The sequence below is a fragment of the Pezoporus wallicus genome, unplaced genomic scaffold, assembly GCF_028554395.1.
Source record: "Pezoporus wallicus isolate ANWC-B61680 ecotype Strahan unplaced genomic scaffold, APGP_CSIRO_Pwel_v1 contig_447, whole genome shotgun sequence".
NCBI classification, from domain to species: Eukaryota; Metazoa; Chordata; class Aves; order Psittaciformes; family Psittacidae; genus Pezoporus; species Pezoporus wallicus.
The window spans coordinates 35,465-60,000 of record NW_026636385.1 but is presented as its reverse complement, the minus strand read 5'-3'; the positions used below and the strand labels follow the sequence as shown (position 1 = coordinate 60,000).

General features: G+C 38.8%; 1 protein-coding gene across 2 annotated transcripts in view; it reads left to right on the top strand.

The window, feature by feature from the left end:
- Positions 1-20,477, top strand: part of TSHZ3 (teashirt zinc finger homeobox 3) — a 65,435-nt gene extending 44,958 nt beyond the window's left edge. Inside the window, exons 2-3 of one of the 2 annotated variants that reach the window (XR_008971059.1) lie at positions 14,828-18,235; positions 19,851-20,477. Coding sequence is in view for 1 of the 2 variants with exons in the window: in XM_057400135.1 (XP_057256118.1) it covers positions 14,828-18,027 (3,200 nt within the window). In the remaining variant the exon portion in view is untranslated. Of the gene's footprint in view, positions 1-14,827 lie in introns of both variants that reach the window. The other variant, XM_057400135.1, reaches the window with a different exon arrangement.
- The last annotated feature ends 4,059 nt before the right edge of the window (positions 20,478-24,536 follow it).

The following is a 24,536-nucleotide window of genomic DNA, read 5'->3' as shown; positions in this document are numbered from 1 at the left end:
GGCTCTGTATCTCCTTCCTCTTTCCGAGATACTCAGTCACTCGTGACTGCAAGTTTGAAGTATTGACATGGATAGTCCTCTTTTTTTCTGTGCACATGTAAGGGAACAGATTAATTCCCCTGAGACATAGTTCCCCTTTGGTTTCCCCAGAAAATTCCTGGTAAGGTCAATAGGAATCCCACATGCAAAACTAGTCTCTGGTATTTTATTTCTGTGTCCTTCTTACTCAATTGAACAATTAAAACATCCTCTCACATCCCTTTGATTCAGTGTATGTGAGATGCGTATCATCAGCAGCAATAGTCATGTTTGTGTCAGCATTTCCAATGAAAACACTGTTTTCAGGTCAACAATAAAACTCAATTGAGACTGCAGCAGTGCACACAGAGTTAGCTCTTGTGTTTGGAATCAGGATTTTTCTTCACTTGGAGAAAAAAAAAAAAAAAAAAACTGCTCTCCTGGAGAAACTGATGTAGTTTACATTAAGAGACAGTAATTTTACAGAAGTGTTTGTTTTAGCCTAGCTATACACTGTTTGGAGCATTGCATCTGTAAGCTCTTCTCCTGAGAACCCAGAGATGCTGTCGCAGAAATCAAGCGAGGGCTTGCCAGTGATGTTGATGGGACGGAGAGAAGGAGGGACCGTAGGTACGCAGAACTGTTTTCCACTGACTCTTGGTGGGTGTTTGACTGCAGTTAGCCAGGAACGGCCAGCAGGTCGGAATTCAGTCAGGACTGAACCTTATCAATATTCTGAGGTGTAATCTGTGCTGTCTGCCAGGTTGGTTTTAACAAGTGTTGGTTGGCTTAAATCTCTCAAAACGCAGTGCTTCAGGAGCATTGAGAGCATCAGGACTCTCTTCCTTTTTTTACAAACAGGTAAAACTGAGTTTAAGTATGCTGTCTGCCATGAAAGTGATGGAAAGACCATAAATTGATCCTGCAAGTTGTGATCGGGGCTTATTTTCCTTCTTTTTCCTCTAAGCCACAATGAATTCCTTCTGAAAGGCAGCTCACACTCACACTCTGTACATTTTTATGTATGCTTACTCTTTTACGCATCCAACAGGGTTATGTATGCTTTTTTAGTAACGCCTGCTGAAGCGTGGAAAGGATCAACATTTCATTCTGATTACATTCCATTTATTTCTCTATTTTGGAGGAAGGGTTCCATAAAGTATAAGATAGGCGTAACTAAAATAAGTTTCTGCTGTGGGTGAAAGGTATTGGTAGTTAATGTGACTCCTCATAAAGCAGCTGAATTGCAAGTTACAATCAAAGATTTAGAAAAAAATGTCAGCTTGATAATGTCTTTTGCCGTAATAAAATACAGTCACACAAGGTGTAAAAGGCTAAAAGAATAGCCAGACAAAGACAGATCATCTGTTTGCGCTTAGGTTGAGACTCCTACAAAGCTGTTACTTGAAAGTACCTGTGCTGGGTACGGGAATGTGGAGATTGCCATATTACATGTATATTTAATCTTTGGTTATATTATTTCAAGTGTTATGCAGCTATAATAGCATGAAATAGATACCCTTGCCTGATACAGCAATAGATATTACATCACTGCTGCTATAATGCTACGCTGCAAAGGGACTTTTTAAAGGATTTCTACTGATAATGAAAATATTCTGATACAGCATTAAGGATTTTGCTACTGAAATGTGTTTAATGTAAATATGCTGTCAGATACCCTTCAAGTAATTGACAAGAGCAGATGATTAGCAGTGTTCTCAATAGTGTTTTTGCATAATCTTACATTTTGACAGAACTCTTCAGCAGCTTTTTATTGTCAGTGCTCTGCAATCAGTAATACTTTTTCCTTGACATTTACTTTGTCATTATAAATCTTGTAAGTGGTCATTTAACTTGTTCAGTATGCGTGTAAGAATATCATTACTAACACGTTTGAAAAAAATGTCTTCATGTTGAGGAACTATTGTGAAAGTAAACTTAAAAAAAACCCTAGATGAAGTAGGTTGTGAATGACTTCGGGATATATATACCTGTCTGTGAGCATCTTCTTGCACATTTCAAAGGTGATTTTAAATACGCTTTCTTATTCAACATTCGCGTATAAGTCGTCAAATTCAACATGGTTATTGGATTTTTTTAAGCTGGTATTTTTTTAATTTAACACTATTGCTCAGTTATGATCATTTACATCTAACTGACCAAAATTAAACTATTATGGTCCATAAGCATTCATAATTGCATACCGCATGTAACATTAATAGTCACTATAATAAAGCTTCATCTTTATTGAAGCATCTCTTGTTTCTACAGCAGTTCTTTAATCTATCTCAATAGATTTCTAGTGTACAGCTCATATAGATTTGGTCAGTGACAAGGGTTAGAGTAGTCTTGTAGAACATTTACTTGTAGCTGTGAAAAGCCCACATTCATCAGAGGATTAGGTCGATCAGATTGTACCAGGATCAATGGAAGGACTGTGTGATCCCTCTTAGGCTGTAATGTGTTCACCTTCCTTGGAGAGAATTCACATACACACACATTTCTCTGTCTTAAAGCCATTTATCTCAGAATGTCAAATTGCAATAATTAACCATTATTGATCTTAAATTCAATTAACTTCATTAACACAGGTCATGATGAGGGTGCTTGTAAAGGAAAGGCTCTTGACAAGTGACTTTTCTTATATGACATTAAATGTTCACAATTGTGGCTATAAACTATTCATATTGTGCCACAGGAACATCTTTTAAAAATGACAAGAGTTTGGTTGGTGGTTCTAAAGTGACATTTTAATCCCCTCCCCCTCATCCTCTAGTTCTCAGGGTTTTCCAACAAATTTTCTATTCAGGAATCAGTGGACCATTTGTTTCCATCAGATTATCTTAGCATGGTATTACAGCAAACCCCTCCTATTCAAATACTGTTTAGTTCAATAGCTAGTGCTAGACAGAGACACATTTACAGAAGCGTATATTAGTGTAGTTAGTAAATGAGTAAAATAAATATTCAGGGCTTCTTTTTGCTATCCATACAAAACAAACTCGGACCATCTCATAAAGGTAATCCTTGGAATCCCTGCTTTCTCTGAGTCCTAAGGTTCATATTGCGATCAATACCTGTTTTCCTTAAATGAGGGCTGAATAAAAACTGTGAAAGGACACAAAGCTTTGTTGGTCCACAGTGAACTCCCTTTTTTCATGGAGAAACTTCATTATAAGTACAAATTCACAATAGCTGAAATCATGATTGAAATAATTTGGATTTCTGCTCTACTGTTTATACAGTTGCATGGAGTTTATTGTAAGGAGATACTGCAGCCAAAATAGCTATTGAAACTCCTGTCTAAAGAACTTCAGTGGGAATTTCAAATTTGCAAGAAAAATAAAGGATTGGGTTGAAGGTCTTTTGGTACATTTTGAATGTCTTAGCTAGTCATGATCATTTATGAATAAATCAAGTAGAATGACTCACTGTAATATACTGAAGCATTTTAGATGGAAACATGATTTTTAAATGCTTCACAATGAAGGCTGCAGCTCCAGAGGTGTGTGTTAATATTAGTAAAGTTAAACACAAATAGAGAGCCAGTGTTCTGTTTACTATAAAACTTGTAAGAGACAGATTAGAAGCAACCAAAGATGTAGGAAAATTACAGAAAGGAAGGTGTAAGATTTTTTTTTCTTAGTCTAAAAAAATGCTAAACCATAATCAGAAGACTCTGAGAAATGTGGGTAAAGAGAAACAGCAACATCAGTTTTGTTCAGAAACAGATTTCTGTGACAATTAAATGGTCATTTTGTCACTACATTTGCTATTTCCACTCCACTATACAAAGCATTTACTGAAAAGAGGCAAGGCAGAAGCAGAATGGTTTGATTACTGCATCTGAAGAAACTAAAGTTCCCATACAACATCTGTTTGCTCAGTGAAGGATTATAATAATTAAGAGCTATTAGAGCCATATTGAGAACTTTTATGCTCATGCCTGCTTATCCTGCAGTTGGCTGTGAATCTTATATTAGCTTGTTGAATGCCCCATGTGCTTTTAAGTGATTAAAAGATGCCACCCAAATGCTGATATCAAGCAGAGATTGTGTCACTATGTTTTAGTAACAGTTCATACAGAGAATTTGACTTCATTTTACCACAATGTTGATTATGACATATATTTAAAAAAGCAGACCAAAACCAAAATAAAACAAAAAAAAACCCACCAAACCCAACAAAAAACCCCAACCAACCAACCAAAATAATCAAAAACAAGCCACCAAAACAAAACAAAAAAAAAATCCCAAACATTTTTTATCCTTTGAGGATTCTGTCATTTGAGAAGATGCTAATTCTATGATTAGAAAAATTTTACAGAGTCAAGAAACAAACTAAGAAAAAAAAATACCTTCCAAATCAAAATTAGGGTGAAAGCATAACATGAAGCTATTTTCTGCTTATGAACATTTATTTCCCACTGTAGTATTTGCTTGTCTGGAGTGGGAAACTCTAACCAGTCTGTAGTTCTTCACACCAAGCGACTGTTTTGGAAACCAATGTAAAAGCACTTCTGTCTTACTTAGAGTGGATCACATTTATTCATGATGAATAATTTATACAGCAAATGTAGGTAGGTTTTTTCTGTTCCTAATGGACATACTAATTATAGTTGTTAAGTGTATGTGAAAGTTTTCAGAATATGGGGCTGCTTGTGAACTGTTTACTTCAATAGTCTGAGCCTGGCTCTTGGATCCCTAATGGGATCATCCTTTGTGGATGGTTAGCTGACCCTTAACTTCCCGAGGGATAGCAAGGAACTTTATGCTCCTTCAAATGATGTAAATTTGTAACTTTTGTGTACTTGGATTAAGGGCATCCTTTCCCCAGGAACTCAGAATGGTGGCAAGGGGAGGAAGTCCTACGTGCATGTTGATGAAACCAAATACCAAGACCCTGAATTGACTCAAACCAAGTCACAGTCTCCGTTACCCATTTGCCTGCTCTATATCTAGTCCTGATAGTGCTTGTAAAAGGCTGTGTGGTGGTGGGGAAGGCCAAAAAGTTGTTTTTTTCCCTTTTCAGCAGGATTAGCCAGAAATTCCAGGTTTATAGGGGCTGTTAAAATCTCTACTTTCCCAGAGAGCAAAAGGTAGGAATGAGACTGATTCCACAAAATATGACAGCAAGGAGGGTCCTTCTGTTGTCACTGGAATCCATAATGTTTCTCATCCTTTCCACTTGATTGCTGCGATCCTGCATCACCTCTGGTAGTCAATTGTGGGCATAAAGTGGGGCATATTCTCCAGCTTCACCGCAGCTGTGGTACTTTTGTGAGTCAGTTGTATTGTGCATGTGAGACTGCAAATTGAGGACAAACCTCATAAAAATCTGTTTTCTTACCCAGGCATAGCCTCTGAACTGTTACTCCTGTGAAGCTTGTCATAAGCATATCATTCACTTCTGACTGTACAATATTGATATCTGAAGGCAAGTTTTATGTGAGGAGGTAACCTTAGAAATCTGTCTGGTTTTGTTCATTACACATGGGAGTAACTTGGACCTTGGGTCTCAATTAAAGTGTTTTTATCTTCAGATCTCTTCTTGTCAAAACCTTCTTGTAGAAGGTGTCAGATGAGCTCTTCAAGTGAGATGGATCTCAGACTGATCCTCACACAACTCTATCCATAGAATTGTTTGTGGATAGGACCATGTGCTCTTCTACATGTTAGAGAGAAGTGGTATTATGTTTGATGGGTGGATAATTTGAGCAGATATTACAAAAAACCCTGCTCAGCAGGTTAAATTCAGGGAATTTAAGCCTTGGGCAGGAATCAAGGCAGAGCAGAGCTTTGGAGGAGAGAGGCATGATCCATCATATACATATACTCTGGTAGAACCAGCATTCACTTCATACCTGAAGTCCTGCTCTGTGCTGGAAGCAGAAAGCTCTTTGGAGGAGACTTGTGACAATACTTCTAATTACTTCAAAAACCTTTCCTATTTTCCCCATTGTGAAAAGAAGCATGCTGGCATCCTGCAGATTCAGCATTTATTGGATCCCAGCAGCTTGGCTTAGAGGAGATTTGAAATCACAGGCTCTGGGTTGTGCAGAGTACACGCACCTGTGGGTATTTCACTGAGTATTTTTATTCTTAATAATTGTTTAAGCTAAAAACTGGCAATTATTTTCAATTATACACATATATTGTACTCGCATAAACACACTGTGAAGAAACCTAGGAACAGAAATGTAAACTTAAGCCATCTTATGTTATTTGTAAATAGCTGAATTATATATATTAACCTACAGGAGTTACAGGCTTGTTTACTTGTCTTCTTGTCTGGCATGAAGCAAGTGATTTTTAACCTTTGAATTTCCAGGTATGCAGTTATAAACTGTGCATAAGAATGTTTCTTCCATGGGATTGCTGTGAAGAATAAAACGCTCATAGAAGTTTCTGAACGCCTCAGTAGAATGATGCTGTCCAATAGCACTAAGTTGTTTCTAAGCCACCACTTAATATTATGGCATCCTGTTTTGTTCAGGTGTGTATTTAATAATGTATACATAAATGTGAGGATTGCATGGGAATCTCCCATTTAATAAATATCTAAACAGTATTTAGTTTCAGAAAAAGATATGCCTCCCTTCTCAGAATTAATAGCAATTGTATAATGTTTACTCTCTTAATTTGTAGGTGGCCTTTATGATACTTTTCATATGGCAGCATAAAGTCTAAAGTGAACAGGAGACCTGAATCCTGTAACCTCCTTTAAACTACACAAAATTCAGGGGAATTGGGAATGAGAGGAGGAAAAGGTGCCTACTGTAGACTTGCTTTGTTCTGTGCTTAGATGACTGCCACTTTCATAGGATCATAGAATCATAGAATAATTGGGGTTGGAAAGGACCTTAAGATCATCTAGTTCCAACCCCCCTGCCGTGGGCAGGAACACCTTACGCTAAATCACATCACCCAAGGCCTCGTCCAACCTGGCCTTGAACACTGCCAGGGATGGAGCATTCACAACCTCCCTGGGCAACCCATTCCAGTGCCTCACCACCCTAACAGGAAAGAATTTCCTTCTTATATCCAATCTAAACTTCCCCTGTTTAAGTTTTAACCCGTTACCCCTTGTCCTACCACTAAAGTCTCTAATGAAGAGTCCCTCCCCAGCATCCTTATAGACCCCCTTCAGATACTGGAAGGCTGCTATGAGGTCTCCACGCAGCCTTCTCTTCTCCAGGCTGAACAGCCCCAACTTTCTCAGCCTGTCTTCATACAGGAGGTGCTCCAGTCCCCTGATCATCCTCGTGGCCCTCCTCTGGACTTGTTCCAGCAGTTCCATGTCCTTTTTATGTTGAGGACACCAGAACTGCACACAATACTCAAAGTGAGGTCTCACAAGAGCAGAGCAGAGGGGCAGGATCACCTCCTTTGTCCTGCTGGTCATGCTCCTTTCGTTGCAGCCCCGGATACGGTTGGCTTTCTGGGCTGCAAGCGCACACTGCTGGCCCATGTTCATTTTCTCATCAACCAACACCCCCAAGTCCTTCTCTGCAGGGCTGCTCTGAATCTCTTCTCTGCCCAACCTGTAGCTGTGCCTGGGATTGCTCCGACCCAGCTGTAGGACCTTGCACTTGTCATGGTTAAACCTCATGAGGTTGGCATCAGCCCACCTCACAAGGGTGTCTAGGTCCCTCTGGATGGCATTCCTTCCCTCCAGCGTATCAACTGAACCACACAGCGTGGTGTCATCGGCAAACTTGCTGAGGGTGCACTCAATCCCACTGTCCATGTCAGCGACAAAGATGTTGAACAAGACCGGTCCCAACACTGATCCCTGAGAGACACCACTCGTTACTGGTCATTAATGACATATAAACTCATTTCTTGTTATCATCTCTTCACTGTGTATTCCTGTCCATGTAATCCTCAACTCTTAACACTTAGAGTTGATTTGAGCTCTCTGAAGTTGCTCCAAATGTAATTCCAGTCTGGGATGCTGGATGAGAGCAGCTGGCCAGCTTCCTCTGGCCAGTTCCTGAGCCCTCTGTGGCGGACAGCTGCAGTATCCTCATGAAGGAGCAAACACAAGTACACGTCAAAGTTTCTAGTGTCTAATGATAGCCACCCATTAGAAGGGCATGCTGTATTGCATCCATCCACACTGATTCCCAGCAACTTAATACTACTCTTACTGGCATGAAAAGGCTGCAGATTTATCAACATAAAAAAAAAAAATCAGCTAAACAAGCATTAATCATGCACATTGCATCAAATTAACATGTTCAAAATTAATATTCTTGACCTTGCCAGTGGGCAGAATAATCAGTCTTGCAGTAGGATCATGCACCGGTGCAGAGTACCAGCGACTTCAGCCAATGTGTGAGAGAACTGCTGACCTCTCCACTTGGAAATAACATTTCTCCCCCATAATAGACAGTCCTGCCTCTAAGAAACACAACCTTTGACCTTTCTAACAGGAATAATATCCCTGTCAAGGTGCTGGGTAATCAGTATTGCCATGCCCATTTAGAGACAGCATTGTCATTTGCCAGTCTTGTACCCAGGGCAGCCCCTCATACCTCCCATTTCTGTTACCTAATGAGGAGCATGCTAACGTCTCTACCAAATAGTGAAGTCTCAAATACAATTTCAGTTACACATGAATTATCAGTCAGTCTCAGTATAGGAATATAGCTCATGTTGTGGGTGAAATGCTTGACTTTCTTCCTGTAAGTGTGAGGCCTGTGGAGTGGGAGTTTTCTAACAGACCAGTATAACTCTTTTATATGCCTTCATTTGCATTAGGTTGCATAGGATTGACTCCATCCACTGAGTTGGTTTTCTCTTGCCTCTGTTCATTAATTTTGTGAGTAAGGTTCATTGGCACAGTCAAATAATCTTCGTGCTGTTGTTTCTCTCTTGGCTTTCCCTGGACCTGTGTTCAGACTGAGCTCTCTCTTTATTATGTATGGTCTTCCTGCTCTTAAGTGTGAAATTTATATGGGTTCAGGATTTTAAGGAATTGACGGTTTGGGAGATGACACTTAGTATTACATGATGATTTCAAACCACACGTAAATAAATAATAAATCTGTTTGTAATTTTTTTAAAGGAAAAGCTGTTTGGTTAAAGCCAAAGATTTCCAAGGAGCTGAATAGTTTTGATAAACTTGAAGTTAAGCATTTTTTCATGGGAGAAGAATATAGAATCAAAGAATGGTTAAGGTTGGAAAGAACTTAAGATCATCTAGTTCCAACCTCCCTGCCATGGATATATTTAAATGTTTTGGTATTTTTTAAAGCAAAGAGTTTGTATGCTAGTTTAAATATGTCTTTAAGCTGTCAGAGGGGAGATTTAGATTAGATATTAGGAAGAAGTTCTTTCTGTGAGGGTGGAGAAGGCTGGCACAGGTTGCCCAGAGAAGCTGTGGTTGCCCCATCCCTGGCAGTGTTCAAGACCAGGCTGGATGGGGCTTGAAGCAAGCTGGTCTAGTTTAGGGTGTCCCTGCCCATGGCAGGGCGATTGGAACTTGATGAGCTCCAAGGTTTCTTCAAACCCAAACCTTTCAATTATTCTATGAAACTTAACTAATGGATTTAGAAGAAATAAACTAGTGTATTTAGTAAGAAGAAATCTTTGCAGAAAAGCATGATTAAAGCAAAGACATTTCATAAATATTGAAATTAAATATTTGGATAGAACCAAGCCAAAATATATGGTCTCAGGTGCATTTTTCAGGAAATAAGGGAGGAATTGTGCAATGGGTTGTTTTTTGGAGAGGAGTAAAGTATACCTTTCATGCCATGGTTTTGTATTTCCATACAAACTGTAGGAGATATGTGTCTGACTGCGTTACTGGGTGGATATTGCTGTGGAAGGGATGAAAACCGTGTGATGTTTTTCCTCTTTCTGCTGAAGAGGACCTCCAGCCATCGGGGTTCAAGCCAGTAGCTGTTGTGCTGGTGGACACCTCAGAACATTGCTGAGTCAGGCCTGGGACATCAGTAAAGTAAGAATTGTTTTAGCTGCACAAAGACTTCTTCTGCCTGCAGAGATGTAGTAGATGGAGATATTTCTCTGCTCTTGTATAGTAGATCTCTGGTGTCTGTGTGGAGCCAGGTATGTGAGTTTATTGGTGTATATATAATATGTAGATTATTTTGGGTAGTGATGGATCACAATTTATTTCAGTGGCAAGGAAATGATCCATAGCTCAGTTATGAAGGTAATTCCCTCTTGTGTGGAAATAAATTTCATTATACCACAGTTTACTGATATGTATTGATATCAAATGTTTTAATTTCATTATGACCTAGCACTTCAGTTAATAATTACAACAAACATTAATGAGGGAAATACTTGTTCTCAACCTTATTGTGGCTGCACCTGTGATAGGTTTCAGAACCCCTTTGATATCCTCACCTTCTGTATAAACTGGGGAGTGTACTAGGGACCTGCTTTCCATTTTGGTCAGATATGTCATAGTGACATCACTGTTCAACTCACAGGCAATTTTCTGTGGCTTATGTTGCCCCATGAGGTGTAAAATGAGAACTTTTTCAAGAACTGTAATTTTTTTTTTCTTCCTTTGCTTGGGAAAAACAAAATCCAGAACCACCTAATTTCTTTCACTTCCATTCTTATTAACTTCTTCTGCTATTAGAGCTGCCTTTAAAGGTGGGTTTTTTTTTTCTGTCCGACTTTTCTGTCAAGGCATTGAAGAAGAATTCAACAGACACCCCACTGTTTCAAACATTCACTCTACATTTGAAAAATATCAAAGACAAGCCTTATTTATTTATTTATTTTTATAAGAAGGAAACAGCTGAGTAACAATGGGCTTCTTAAAGACACTTTCTCCACCAGGCAGTGAATCTCACGGAAAAAAATTATTTAGCATCACCTCCTGATTTTGTTTTCTGTTTTTATATTCTCTTTGCTCTTCTTGTATGTACTTAGCTAAACAAGAAATTTCTCTGCTTTGGGCCTCTTTGTCCTTCTTTCTGTTGCAGTGATGTTGTTACCTTCATCTGTGCTCAAACCCAATATATATCATCTCTCTCCTCTGAGCAAATCTGGTAGGGCATGGAGGGATCAGAGATTCCCTCAGCTGCAGATGGGCTCCTTTACATGAGTACCTGTACTGAATCCCATGCTCTCTGCTTCAGAGCATTAAGGACTGAAGTTTGTCCTTAACCCACTCTCTTCTTCTGTCCCACATGCTGGTAACAATTTAATTAGGTTTTCTGAGGAAAAGCCTCCATATGTCAGCCTGTAGTGGTACTGCAGGACCTTTGAGTATGCCCCAAGTCTGCCATTGCAAGTTGGTCTGGGACTTGCTGGGTTGCCTTGTATTTCCCTTAAGGCCCTTGGAATAAGGAATTGGAAGCTAGTAGTGTAAATTCCAGTTTAGGATGGTGTTTTACATCTTAGGCTAAGATATTTCCTTGAGCAGCCTCATCTCTTGCATAAATCTTTGGCTGAGAAAGTTGAGGGTAATGAAACAAGTTGGGAGTAATGTTGTTTCATCCCTCCTCTCCTTTGTATAGGGGACAGAGCAGAAGGAGTTGTTCAGCCTGTAGTTTATCTGAGTTGCAGATTCTGGGTTCCATTCTATGCTGTCATTTGTGCCTCATTTCCTGCATTTCTGGATCAAAGACTGATGTCACAAGTTGGCTTCACAGCTTGAGGTTAGGAAGGAGAACAGCTATAAAGGAGGCAGCTCCTGGTTAACACGCAAATGTGCGTGATAGTTGGTGAAAAGGGCAAAGAAAGCATGAAAGGTAAATAGATTTACATTTAAATGAGCTGCGTGCTGGAGGCTTTCCCTAATGTAAAAGTCACTCTCTAAAAATACTGTGAATGTGACAATACAACTGTTTCAGTCCAAACAAAATCTGTAAGATTTCATTAATAAGAGAAATAAAAATATAAGGAAACACAGACTAATTCTGTGCTTGTTTTTTGTGACCCTTGTATGTGTTGATGGGGAGTTTCCATCGTGTGCAGGGACAGATCCCAGGGCTTTGGTGTGGGATGTGAGGTAGGAATGGGTGGCACGTGCTCACACTAGCGCTCAGTGGAGAAAAACAGCAAAAGACAGGTATACCTTCAGAGTACTTTGGTGTGCCATCTTGGCCTGCAGGTGGGAGTGAGATCATTATAATGCAGGCAGTGTGGCAATAACCTTGGATTTTCTTTACCTCATAAAAAGGGAATTATTCTTCAGCTTCACAGCAGAAGCAAAGGAACAGGAGTTGTAAAAGAAAAACTGTTTCCACAAGGTGGAAAAGGGTATGTTTGCTGTTGGAGCATAGATTTCATACTGTTGTTTCTTCTTTCCATCCATCCTTATTTACATCACTGGGATATGCCAGCATGGTTGGCAGGTAGTTGTTAGACAGTTGTTTACACATTATCAGTAGTTATTCAGAATTTTTCAGCTTTAGAGAGTAATTTGAACTGCTTTGGTCTCCTTTGCCTAAATTGTTGGTAGAGTTCAGATACATGGTAGAACAAATAGTTAAGGTGAAAAGCAATTTGTACCATCCATAGGGAATGAAAGTATTGAATGAAATTCACCTAATAGGATTCTTTGTACTGGTTTCCTTGCAAGTATTTGCAGGATAGGTGCTGATCCTGGGGATGAATTGCCAGCATGACTGTAATATATATAAATCAATAACATTTTTTCAAAATATTTCGAAAAATCATAAACTTGTTGTCGAAGTCTGGCCTTTGTATCAGCATCTTTGAGGGATCTTAGAATAAAGTTTCAAATTTTTTCAAACTGTGATCTCCCAGATGTTAAAAATAGGACCCTTGCTGCATGACTTTTCTGCACTGAAATTATCTGAACTGAAATAATCTAATCCCTATTTTGTGTTACTCTTCATTGGAGACTGTAGTGACAGGACAAGGGGTAATGGGTTAAAACTTAAAAAGGGGAAGTTTAGGTTGGATATAAGAAGGAAATTCTTTCCTGTTAGGGTGGTGAGGCACTGGAATGGGTTGCCCAGGGAGGTTGTGAATGCTCCATCCCTGGCAGTGTTCAAGACCAGGTTGGACGAGGCCTTGGGTGATACGGTTTGGCGTAAGGTGGCCCTGCCCACGGCAGGGGGGTTGGAACTAGATGATCTTAAGGTCCTTTCCAACCCTAACGATTCTATGATTCTATGATTCTGTGATATGTTTGTGCTTTCTTAGATTTAACTTCTGTTCTGAAGATCAGATTATAACTTTACATGCTTGGAGGAAGGTTTGCTACCCTTTATGCATGTTAAAGAACAGTAGCGAATATTTTGTGTTACCTAACTGACTGAAGAAATACTCCATGTGAAACTAAAAGCCTGATTTCATTGTTCCTTTTAACAGTTGTTTTCTCTCCTGTGATTTTCTGATAACATTTAAACATATTTTCCCTGAAGTTTGCAGGGTTCAATACTGTATATGTGATATCTACTATACCGTTCTACATTTTTTACTCTGTTGGTTAAATTAGGGTCTTTTAGGGGTGTAAACTTATATCTTCTCTGCCTGAATAAGCAAGCTATAGATTATTTGATGTGTTTAAGATACAGATATCACACATTCCACATGTGCTGAAGAGAAGGTCAAAAGTTAAGTGTCTTCAACCATAGGGTCTACTGGTAATGTGGTTTGGGTTGGTTTGTTTGTTTGTTTTTTTCCAAAGTTTATAAATTTATTTGTGAGAGATTGTAAGTAAATTTTAAACTTCACTTAATACAGAATAGTCATGCTGTATTTTTGCTTTCTTGCTTAGCTGTAAATTAATGCATTATATAGAAATAGGTAATTTTGATCAGTTAATGATCCTTCTCTTGATGTTTCCATAGTTTTTCTGCAAAAAGGAAAAACTTGGTACACTTAGAATGTGTAGAATATGTGCCCAGAAACACCATGAGAAAAAAAAGATTTGTTTACTGTGAGTTCCCAGCTATTCTATTCAGGAATAGTATCTTAGATTTACATCACCAGTTGCATGACTTGAGGGGGGAAAGAAGACAGGATCCCTGTTGGGTGTCCGTGTAGCTTATGCTGAGTAAATATTGACAAAGTAGTCTAAAGAGCAAACACTTTGACATTTGTAAGGTCCACTGGAAGGTCTTGTATATATTTATACAGCAAGAATGAATGCAGCATACCAATTTCCTTGAAGTAGCTCCTGACATAATTCTGCATGGGCTTTCACATTGAGAAAGGTAGGTTTAAATGTGAATAGGTCATTTGTTACTCCTATAATGAATATCCTCAAATTGCTCGTAGTTAGTTGTTTCCAAAGGTTGCGTCACCTGCTTTTACCATTTCCTACTCTAAAAAAGAATACTACTAATAATGATAACTTTAAAAACCTCAGTTTTCTATTATTGCAGCTGAGGATTTTTTTACTTTCTAGAAATTTTTGGTGTTTGTTGTACTCTATTAAAGATTGAATCTCAAATCTGTAATGAGCAAAAAATGCTTGCTTAATTTAAATTGTGAATCTGTCTGTTAAGAAATGCATTAGGGGTAGGAGAAGCATAAGACATATTAATTGACAGACAGGAACTGCTGTCTCTGAGGTTGATACAAGTAATTTATTACTTTAGAAATGAATGCCACCTCCAGAATGTGCTTCATTAATTTCAAATTTAGTTTTAATTTCAAGCTGTTGCCCCTTGAGAAGAATAAGGTGGCAAATTATGTTTGAAGAGCAGATTTTTTTCTTGCTCTGAAGAAACACTAGATTTTAACTGTTTAATTTTACAAATAAGTATACTTTGGCTAAAATATTTAAGCAAAAGTATGATCAGCAGAAACTAACTTGTATTTTGTTCTCTTCATCATAGCCTATGTTTCAGATGAACTAAAAGCAGCAGCATTGGTGGAAGAAGATGTGGAACCTGATGAAAATGCAGTTGATGGGGAGCCTTCAGCAAAATATGCATGTCCAGGAAAAGACTTCAGTAAGAACTGCCAAAGCTACCAAAACTCTCCAGCAGCTGAATTTTCTAGCCATGAAATGGATAGTGAGTCACATATCAGTGAGACAAGTGACCGCATGGCAGACTTCGAGAGCAGCTCCGTCAAAAATGAGGAAGAGAGCAAGGAGGTCTCAATACCACTGGAAGATTCTACTGTATCTGATAGTTTAGAACAAATGAAAGCTGTCTATAATAACTTCCTCTCCAATTCCTACTGGTCCAATCTCAATTTGAACCTTCACCAGCCGATTTCGGAAAAGAACAATGGTAGCAGCAGCAGCAGCAGCAGCAGCAGTAGCAGTTGTGGAAGTGGCAGCTTTGACTGGCACCAGACTGCTATGGCTAAAACACTGCAGCAAGTTTCTCAGAGCAGAATTCTTCCTGAACCAAGTCTTTTTAGCACAGTTCAATTGTACAGACAAAGCAGTAAGCTTTATGGCTCTATATTTACTGGAGCCAGTAAATTCCGATGTAAAGACTGCAGTGCTGCCTATGATACTTTAGTAGAATTAACAGTGCACATGAATGAAACAGGACATTATCGAGATGACAACCATGAAACTGATAACAATAATCCCAAAAGATGGTCCAAACCTCGTAAACGTTCTTTGCTTGAAATGGAAGGGAAAGAAGATGCCCAGAAAGTTTTAAAGTGTATGTACTGTGGTCATTCATTTGAATCTCTTCAGGATTTGAGTGTTCATATGATCAAAACAAAACACTACCAAAAAGTGCCTCTGAAGGAACCTGTTACACCTGTAGCAGCAAAAATTATCCCAGCTACTAGAAAGAAAGCATCACTGGAGCTTGAACTTCCGAGTTCTCCAGATTCCACAGGTGGGACACCAAAAGCAACAATCTCAGATACCAGTGATGCACTTCAAAAGAATTCTAATCCTTACATTACGCCAAATAATCGCTATGGTCACCAGAACGGTGCCAGCTATGCCTGGCACTTTGAGGCGAGAAAATCTCAAATCCTGAAGTGCATGGAGTGCGGAAGCTCGCATGACACTCTGCAGGAACTCACGGCTCACATGATGGTGACGGGACATTTTATTAAAGTCACTAACTCTGCCATGAAAAAAGGAAAGCCAATTATAGAAGCCCCAGCAACTCCAACAATAACATCTTTAGTAGATGAGAAAGTCCAGTCTGTGCCCCTTGCTGCCACCACTTTTACGTCTCCATCCAATACACCTTCTAGTGTTTCCCCTAAATTAAATGTTGAAATAAAAAAAGAAGTAGATAAAGAAAGAAGCATTGCTGATGACAAAATGAAAGACAAAGAAAAGTCAAGTGAAGATGAGGAGAAGTATGATATCTCCTCAAAATACCATTACTTGACTGAAAATGACCTGGAAGAAAGCCCTAAAGGGGGATTAGATATATTGAAGTCTTTAGAAAACACAGTTACATCAGCTATAAACAAAGCCCAGAATGGCACACCAAGCTGGGGTGGCTATCCCAGCATTCATGCTGCCTATCAGCTGCCCAATATGATGAAGCTGTCATTGGGCTCATCTGGGAAGAGCACACCTTTAAAACCTATGTTTGGAAACAATGAACTAGTATCGCCAACTAAAAACCAGCCCTTGGTGTCTCCTCCAAGTAGCCAGACATCACCTGTGCCAAAAACAAACTTTCACGCCATGGAAGAATTGGTAAAGAAAGTCACTGAGAAGGTGGCTAAAGTGGAGGAAAAAATGAAAGAGCCTGAAGGGAAGTTTTCTCCAATGAAGCGTGCGACGCCTTCGCCATGCAGTAGTGAAGTCAGTGAACCCCTTAAGATGGAGTCCTCCAATGATGGTGGCTTTAAAAGCCAGCAGAACAGCCCAGTCCCTCAGAGAGATGGTTGCAAGGATAGTCCAACTGTAGAACCTGTGGAAAATGGGAAGGAGCCTGTTAAGTCCATTGTAAGTTCTTTAAGTAGCAGCACAGCTATCATTACTGACCACCCTCCTGAACAGCCATTTGTAAATCCATTAAGTGCACTGCAGTCTGTCATGAATATTCACCTTGGGAAGGCAGCAAAGCCATCTTTGCCTGCTTTGGATCCAATGAGCATGCTGTTTAAAATGAGCAACAGTTTGGCAGAAAAGGCTGCAGTGGCCACCCCACCTCTACAATCCAAAAAACCAGACCACTTAGACCGTTATTTTTATCATGTCAACAATGACCAACCTATAGATTTGACGAAAGGCAAGAGTGACAAAAGCTGCTCTTTGGGTTCAGCGCTTTTGTCATCTACATCGACATCTTCTGCATCTTCTTCATCTACAGTGACAACAGCAAAGACATCTGCAGTCGTGTCATTCATGTCAAACTCGCCGCTACGCGAGAATGCCTTGTCAGATATATCTGATATGCTGAAGAACCTGACAGAAAGTCACACATCAAAATCTTCCACACCTTCCAGCATATCTGAGAAATCTGACATTGATGGTACCACAATAGAGGAACCAGAAGAGAGTACACCAGCTCAAAAAAGGAAGGGACGTCAGTCTAACTGGAACCCTCAGCACTTGCTCATATTGCAGGCCCAGTTTGCAGCTAGTTTGCGGCAGACTTCAGAGGGTAAATACATGATGTCGGACTTGAGCCCTCAAGAAAGAATGCACATTTCCAGGTTTACGGGACTTTCAATGACCACAATTAGCCACTGGCTAGCCAATGTGAAATACCAGCTCCGAAGGACGGGGGGAACTAAGTTCCTTAAAAATTTGGACACTGGGCACCCAGTGTTCTTTTGTAATGACTGTGCTTCACAGATCAGAACTCCTTCAACTTATATCAGTCATCTTGAATCACATCTGGGTTTCAGGTTAAGAGACTTGTCCAAACTGTCCAGTGAACAGATTAACAGTCAGATAGCACAAGCAAAGTCACCATCGGAAAAACTGGTGACATCCTCTCCAGAGGAAGATATCGGAACTTCTTATCAGTGCAAACTTTGTAACAGGACTTTTGCAAGCAAGCATGCTGTTAAACTTCATCTTAGCAAAACACATGGGAAGTCACCAGAGGATCATCTTCTGTATGTTTCAGAGTTAGAGAAGCAGTAGCATTTGCTTTCGATTAAAATAACTGTAATTTGCTTTGAGGAAAACTGTCAAAGACGCCTTAAAGCTACTGTTTAGTTCTTGGCACATGTTCTTATTTTAACTCCAGAGTCGCTCTGGGCTGAACTGTTTTGTATAACTGTACAGTGTTTAAATAGAGGTGCATAATCAGCTGTTGTTACTGGTAAAATATGAAGGTTAAAATGCAGTGGTAAGTGTTTGGAATTTTGTGTAAATTTGATTTAGTTGCTGTGCATCCCTCTGATGCATCAAGCTGCATGCATTAACTGACAGTTTAATTAAGCATTTATAACTAATTCTGGTGCACTTTTTTCATGTGACCTAAGTGTGCTGGTATTTCTCACCCTATAATCTTTAGCCCTCTGAGTACTTTGAAGCACTTTTGCATTAATTTGGTAAAAATGTGTGGATATGTTTTTTTTAAACCCTTACCAGCTTAGTTCCGGTTACTAATATGAACCTCCATTTATGCAGAGGTGTCTCACACCTTGAAATTTAAAAACATAATTTTCACATTGAAACATAGATGTATATATTGTATAGATTTCAAAATCTCTTATGGAAAATGTGATTGTGGTTAATGCCATTTTCTTTTTTCTTCAGCATTTTTAGCAACAGTGGGGTTTGTACCTGATAAGTCCCAGGTATAAATTGTACCTATATATAGTGTATATTTCATTTTTTAGATCAACAGTTTTTCCTTTAACATCCAAACATTGTAAATTATATGATGAAAGATACCACAGATAGCATTTATAAAATATTCAGAAACATTATTCTTAAAGCAAAGTATGTTTTGTTTTGCTATACAGTACATCTATATTAGTAGAGGTTCATGTTTAAATTATACATATTTATTAGTGTTGCTATCTTTTGTTTTTGTTTTGGTTTTTTTTTTTTGTTAAACTGTCTGAAGAAACAGAAGCCACGGACTGCATTCCTGGCATGCATTCTAACTGTTTTGCACAACATGACTTTTAAAGGTATTTATTAGTAAAAAAAAAGTAAAAATAAAAAAAAGAATAAAAAGAAAAAATTCAAAATAGACTCAGTGCTCAAAGGGTTAAATCTATTTGAAAAACTTGTACTGTATTTCCTAAACATTGATAAAGCCTTTAAAATGTTTGTACTGTAATACTTTGCTTAAAAAGTTATGAGGCATTCGGTGATATAACCTCTTTTACTTATTTATAAGCGCTCTTTGTTGTTATTTCCTATTGTAGAATGCCTTTTTATTTCAGTTGGTAACTTTCTGTTTTGTTCTGCCTAATTATTCTCCCAAGATTCCATACTGCAGCTTTATCTTTAGGCATATGAAAGGTAACCCGTGGTTACCAGCACACTAAGTGATTCTGTTCGTCTCCATTTTTGGCAGTTAATTTGCAGAAGTAACTGACAGCTGACACCATGTGAGAATCTACGTATAAAATATTGGCATGTAAACAGCACAGACACTGTAATGCACTCTGTGCCCTGTTTTGTTGTTGACAATGAAGCACCATTATAAGACTCTTCATATAACCTTTTTTTCTACGGCAGCATTAAAATTGTCTTTTTGCTATAATTTTGTGTTGCGTTCACAATTATGTCTGAAATGTGCTACGACTAACGAGCACATTAAAATTAAATTGTATGCTATCTGTTTATGACTGAAGCTTGAGTAGGTTTCTTCATCTGCCAGGTGCTGGCAGTCAAAAGCTGCACATAAATCAGTGGAGTTTTAGTGAACTTTAGCATTTAAAGAGCAGGGCAGCACTTATTCAAAGGCTGCATTAACGCGTTTTTTTTTTTTTTTCTCCTCCCAGAAAAGATAAATGAGCATTATAACTCCTTTTTAAACATCAGGTAAGGCTGACTGTGAGGATGGGGTTTGTGAGCAACGTGTGGAAAAGAAAATAGGTGTTCTGCTGCGCTGTGTATTCAAACCCAGGCGGATACTGCTGCTCGCACACCTTCCCCCGGAGTGTATTGAGTCTGCAAGTGACGCTGGTGGGTATTTCATGGCTTAGGGATCCCCTCTCCAACTACCTAGCATTTTCAAATGACAGGAGTAGGAACCTGAGACTACTGACTTCAACTTTGTTTTTGAAGTGAGTCCTCTCATGGCCCTACATGCTGTTAAACAGCATTTGCAGCAGATAGCGAGGGGAAAAGGAGATGAATAAACAAATGCCAGACAAACACAAACAAGCAGGAGCATTTGATAATGACAGAATTTTACTGGGGTTGACAGGTCAGTCTGTCAAAAGTTTTGAAAACAATTTGCATCTCCAAAGCACCTGTATTATAGTGCATGTATATAATGTCTTTTGCCAGTCAGGTGAACTCAGAGTCTGGAGATGATTACATGGGAACAAAAACCACCACTACAGCATTTAATAGTCAGGTCTCAAATAATAACTAGCATCCGAATGGCAAATACACAGTTTCCTTTCTTTAAAAAAAACAGAAGTCTTTTACTGTCTTCCAGTAAGCAGCTAATTAAATCTTTGGTCCCATTCTTCTTGCCTCTTCCTCTTTCCCTTTCCCATCCCCTTCCCCTTCCTTTTTTTCCTTCCCCTTGCCTCTTACTCCTCTCCTCTCCTCTCCTCTCCTCTCCTCTCCTCTCCTCTCCTCTCCTCTCCTCTCCTCTCCTCTCCTCTCCCCTCCTCTCCTCTCCTCTTCTGCCCCTTCCCACTCCCTTTCTCTCCCCTTTCCTTTCATTTTCATCTTTCTCTGTAATAGTAAAGGCTAGCACTAGATCTTCAAAAATTGTGCATCCAATAGCAAATGGTGGTAAGCAGACCTAATGAATGGGATTAATGATGAGGGCTCTGTTTTTTTATTTCCTCTTGGCGCACAGTTGTATTTGATTTTAAGGTCATTTGTGTGTCAATATTTATGGCCTCAGCTCAAATTCCAGCAATAAAGATGCAGCATGCTGTCATGCCAGTTGAGTGTCCCATCCCAGGAGTCCCTCTCAGTTAGTTGGGAGAGGCAGTTGAAGTCTTCAAGGAAGCCTCCTGGGTGGCTGTACACACTTTCTGCAAATAGATGATCTCAGTCTAAATGCAGCCAAATATTTTACCTCTACAGCAGAGAATTCCTCCTTTGAAAATTATAACAGCTTAAATATAGTTATTTGGTTGCAAACCAGAAATTCACACATAAGGAGACTGGCAGATTATTGCTTGTATTGTCAATGTATTTTTAAGATGCACCATTGACTTACGATAGTAATGTTAAAACTCTGTACCCAACACTCTTATCTCGGACACAGGAGGCAGAGGGACGTTTTGTAGGGCATGTAGTGACAAGACAAGGGGGAATGGCTTTAAACTGACAGATGGGAGATTTAGATTAGACATTAGGCAGAAATTCTTCCCTGTGGGGGTGCTGAGGCACTGGCAGAGGGTGCCCAGAGAAGCTGTGGCTGCCCCATCCCTGGCAGTGTTCAAGGCCAGGCTGGACAGGGCTTGGAGCAACCTGGTCTGGTGGAAGGTGTCCCTGCCCATGGCAGGGGGATTGGAACTGGATGAGCTTCAAGGTCCCTTCCAACCCAAACTGTTCTATGAGCCTATGACTACAGAGCCTTTGGCAGTGTCCCTTCTGTTTGTTGTTAAAATACAGACAAGGGGTCAATGGTTCCAAACACCAAATGCCACTGATAGAACTGTACCTTATCTGGGAAAAGTCAGTTTGTAGGCCTGACTTCTCCAGGTCTCAGTGTACAGTGAGGAGACAGACTAGGTAGAAATTCACGGAGCAAGATGTTAATATGCTCCAGAAATGACTTTTTAATACATTTTTAAAATATGCTTGAAACTTTGCAAATGAATGGCTAGTCAGGATCTGCATATCCCAAGTTTATTAAAACAAAGTTCAGCTTGCATTTCAGAGCCTTGAGGACTGGCATACCAATGTGATTTCACATTATAAAGAATTTAGAGAATCAGTGAACTAGAATAATGTTCTTTTCTTCCATACACTGATATGTATATTGGCATGGTAACTATTAGTGCTAACCAAATCACCACCCTAGCTACGTTATTTTTTTTTCCTATTAGACAAACATGAAGGTATGGATGCTGGATTTCAAAATATGCCTCTGAATTCTGACTTTTGCTTTGCATTGGATATGTTATTTAGAAATATGCAGATCGAGTGAGAATGAAAACAAAATGCCTCAAGAAAGAGTTTAAAAATGAAATTGTGATGAGGTGGGAAGAGCTTTAAATCACAGGTGTATAAAGGTGACCCTGGTGTAACCCCACCCAAGTAGTGGCTTGTTGCAGCATACTGTATATCTTCCAGCCATCACATTTACGCAGTATCTTAAAATAACATTTGTGATAAATGTGCAATTTAACTAATTTATGGTGCTATGATGTGCTCAAGGCTACATGCAAGATGAAAATCTTAAATGGAGCTTGAACAGCTCACTTCACAACAAGAAATCAATATGCCAGATCTTAGAGAGCTGTTCACTGGAGTCAACATTTAGCAAAAAAAAGAAAAAAAAAAAGTCAGTGGATGTATCTTTAAGTTTAGTGAGTAAGAAATCTATAATTAACTGAAATATGATTTTCAAGCTTGTGTCCAGAACTGTTTCTGAAACCAAAATCTTTCTAGAATCTTCATTATGTTTTATTTTTGTATTAAAACTGAAAGCATATTGTTTTAATTATGCGGTTGATTTAGTTGTGAACACTATGTGCAATTTTTTATCCAAACCAAGGCAGATTAGTGTTATCAATATGGAATTATTTGTTGCATTTAATGTGGCTTTGTATCTTGCTATAGAAAGCTAGACATGAATATGACTGCAATTTATGACAGCAAAAACTTGGGCTATACTTTGAGATTTAAAAACATACTGGCATATATTGAAGGGAAAAATCTTCTTTCTTTAATTTTGCAAGTTCTTATTTCAGCTGCAACAGAAAAGAAGTAATTGGTGCAATTGGAACAGAGGCGACTGATAATAAAGCTAAATTTAATTAATAGATTTTGTATTTTAAAATATGCATCCTGAAAGTCGTATGTATTTCCTAGAAAAACAGAAAATTATTACAATTATTTTTGTTTGCTTTGTTTGGGTAACTTCTTGTTACAAGAATATACTGGAGCTTTGCTAGGTTGTCTTAATGTATGTTTTTGAAGTATTAATACAACCACACTGCTCCCTGTAGAAATACAGGGAATGCTCATGAAACTAGAATTTCTGAAGCAAAGCAGAAAAAAATAAGGTTTCAAGATTACTCAGCTTTTAAAAAGTCTCTGGATTGTTCTCTTAGCAAAGGATGAAATATCTCTTAATACTTGACTGGACTGGTACTGGTTTAGCAATTGAAATACAAATGTGTACCTCCCTTGAGTATTGCTAGTAAATATATACAATCTCCAGCAAAAAACTCCAGTAAATTCTCTTCTCCTTGGACTTTGTGCCAAATGTGTCTCCCAGCCCTTGGCTGACCTGTTGAGGTAAATGAGAGAACAACTATGGTTCTGCCATCTCAGAATCTGGAAGTGGCTGTTGTGTTGAGGTCTCAGTAATTATCCAGTAATAATGAAAAGCTTGTGTATGTTGAAGACTATGATGTTAGAGCTCTCATTGGAGAGTATTTGCATAAGAAGTCAATTTTCTGCCAGTGAAGGAAAAATCAGGGTCATTTACAGAACGGAGCAGAATTATATATTAACACATCATTGTGCATGTCTGAAAGCGCTGGAATGATCGGTGAGGCTACAATCTGTTTTCAGGCCTTGGTTTGGGGCAATCATTTTAACTAAATGTTCAGCAGGAAAAAGATGACTTAAGTTTTACTAATCTGTAGCTCATGTGCTGTATTCATTATCTTGTATGTACACAAATACAGTGGTGGTGGTACATAAATTTGCTTTTTACATGTAAAATCAATCTTCCTTTATACTTAGTATCCAGCTTATGTGTCAGGGCAGTGTTTTGTTTGTTTGTTTTTCAGCAGTATATTATGACATGTACATGGGACACATTAACTTCCTCAGCAGCTGTTGCTTGGTTCACTTTGCCTTATTTATAGCTTGAAATGCACTTCTGGTTAAATAATCTTTTAAGAGAATTAAAATCAGATGGACTTATTGGGGATAAATGTATATGTCCAGACTACTCACCAAGTTTATGTATAACCTTTATTGAAATGAAAATACACAACTACAAACCATACTTTCATACCAGTGTGCCTATTTTTTTATTGTGGGAGCACTTAAAAAGTAAAATTAAAAGTCACAACCTAAGTCAGATATACCAAAAAATGAAATCTTGATTAACAACATAACAAGATATTTTCTGTATAGAGTGGGTTTAAAATTCTTAGCCTGTTTCAACAAATAAAAAAAAGGTTGTAGAGCAAACAAAAAGCAAGAAGCTCCACCATTGGCCAGGAGCTGGGGCTGACAGTGAAGCTCTTTACGACTAACAGGGATGTCTTCCATACCTAAGCTAAAATGCTTGTGTGCCCTTCACGTCACCC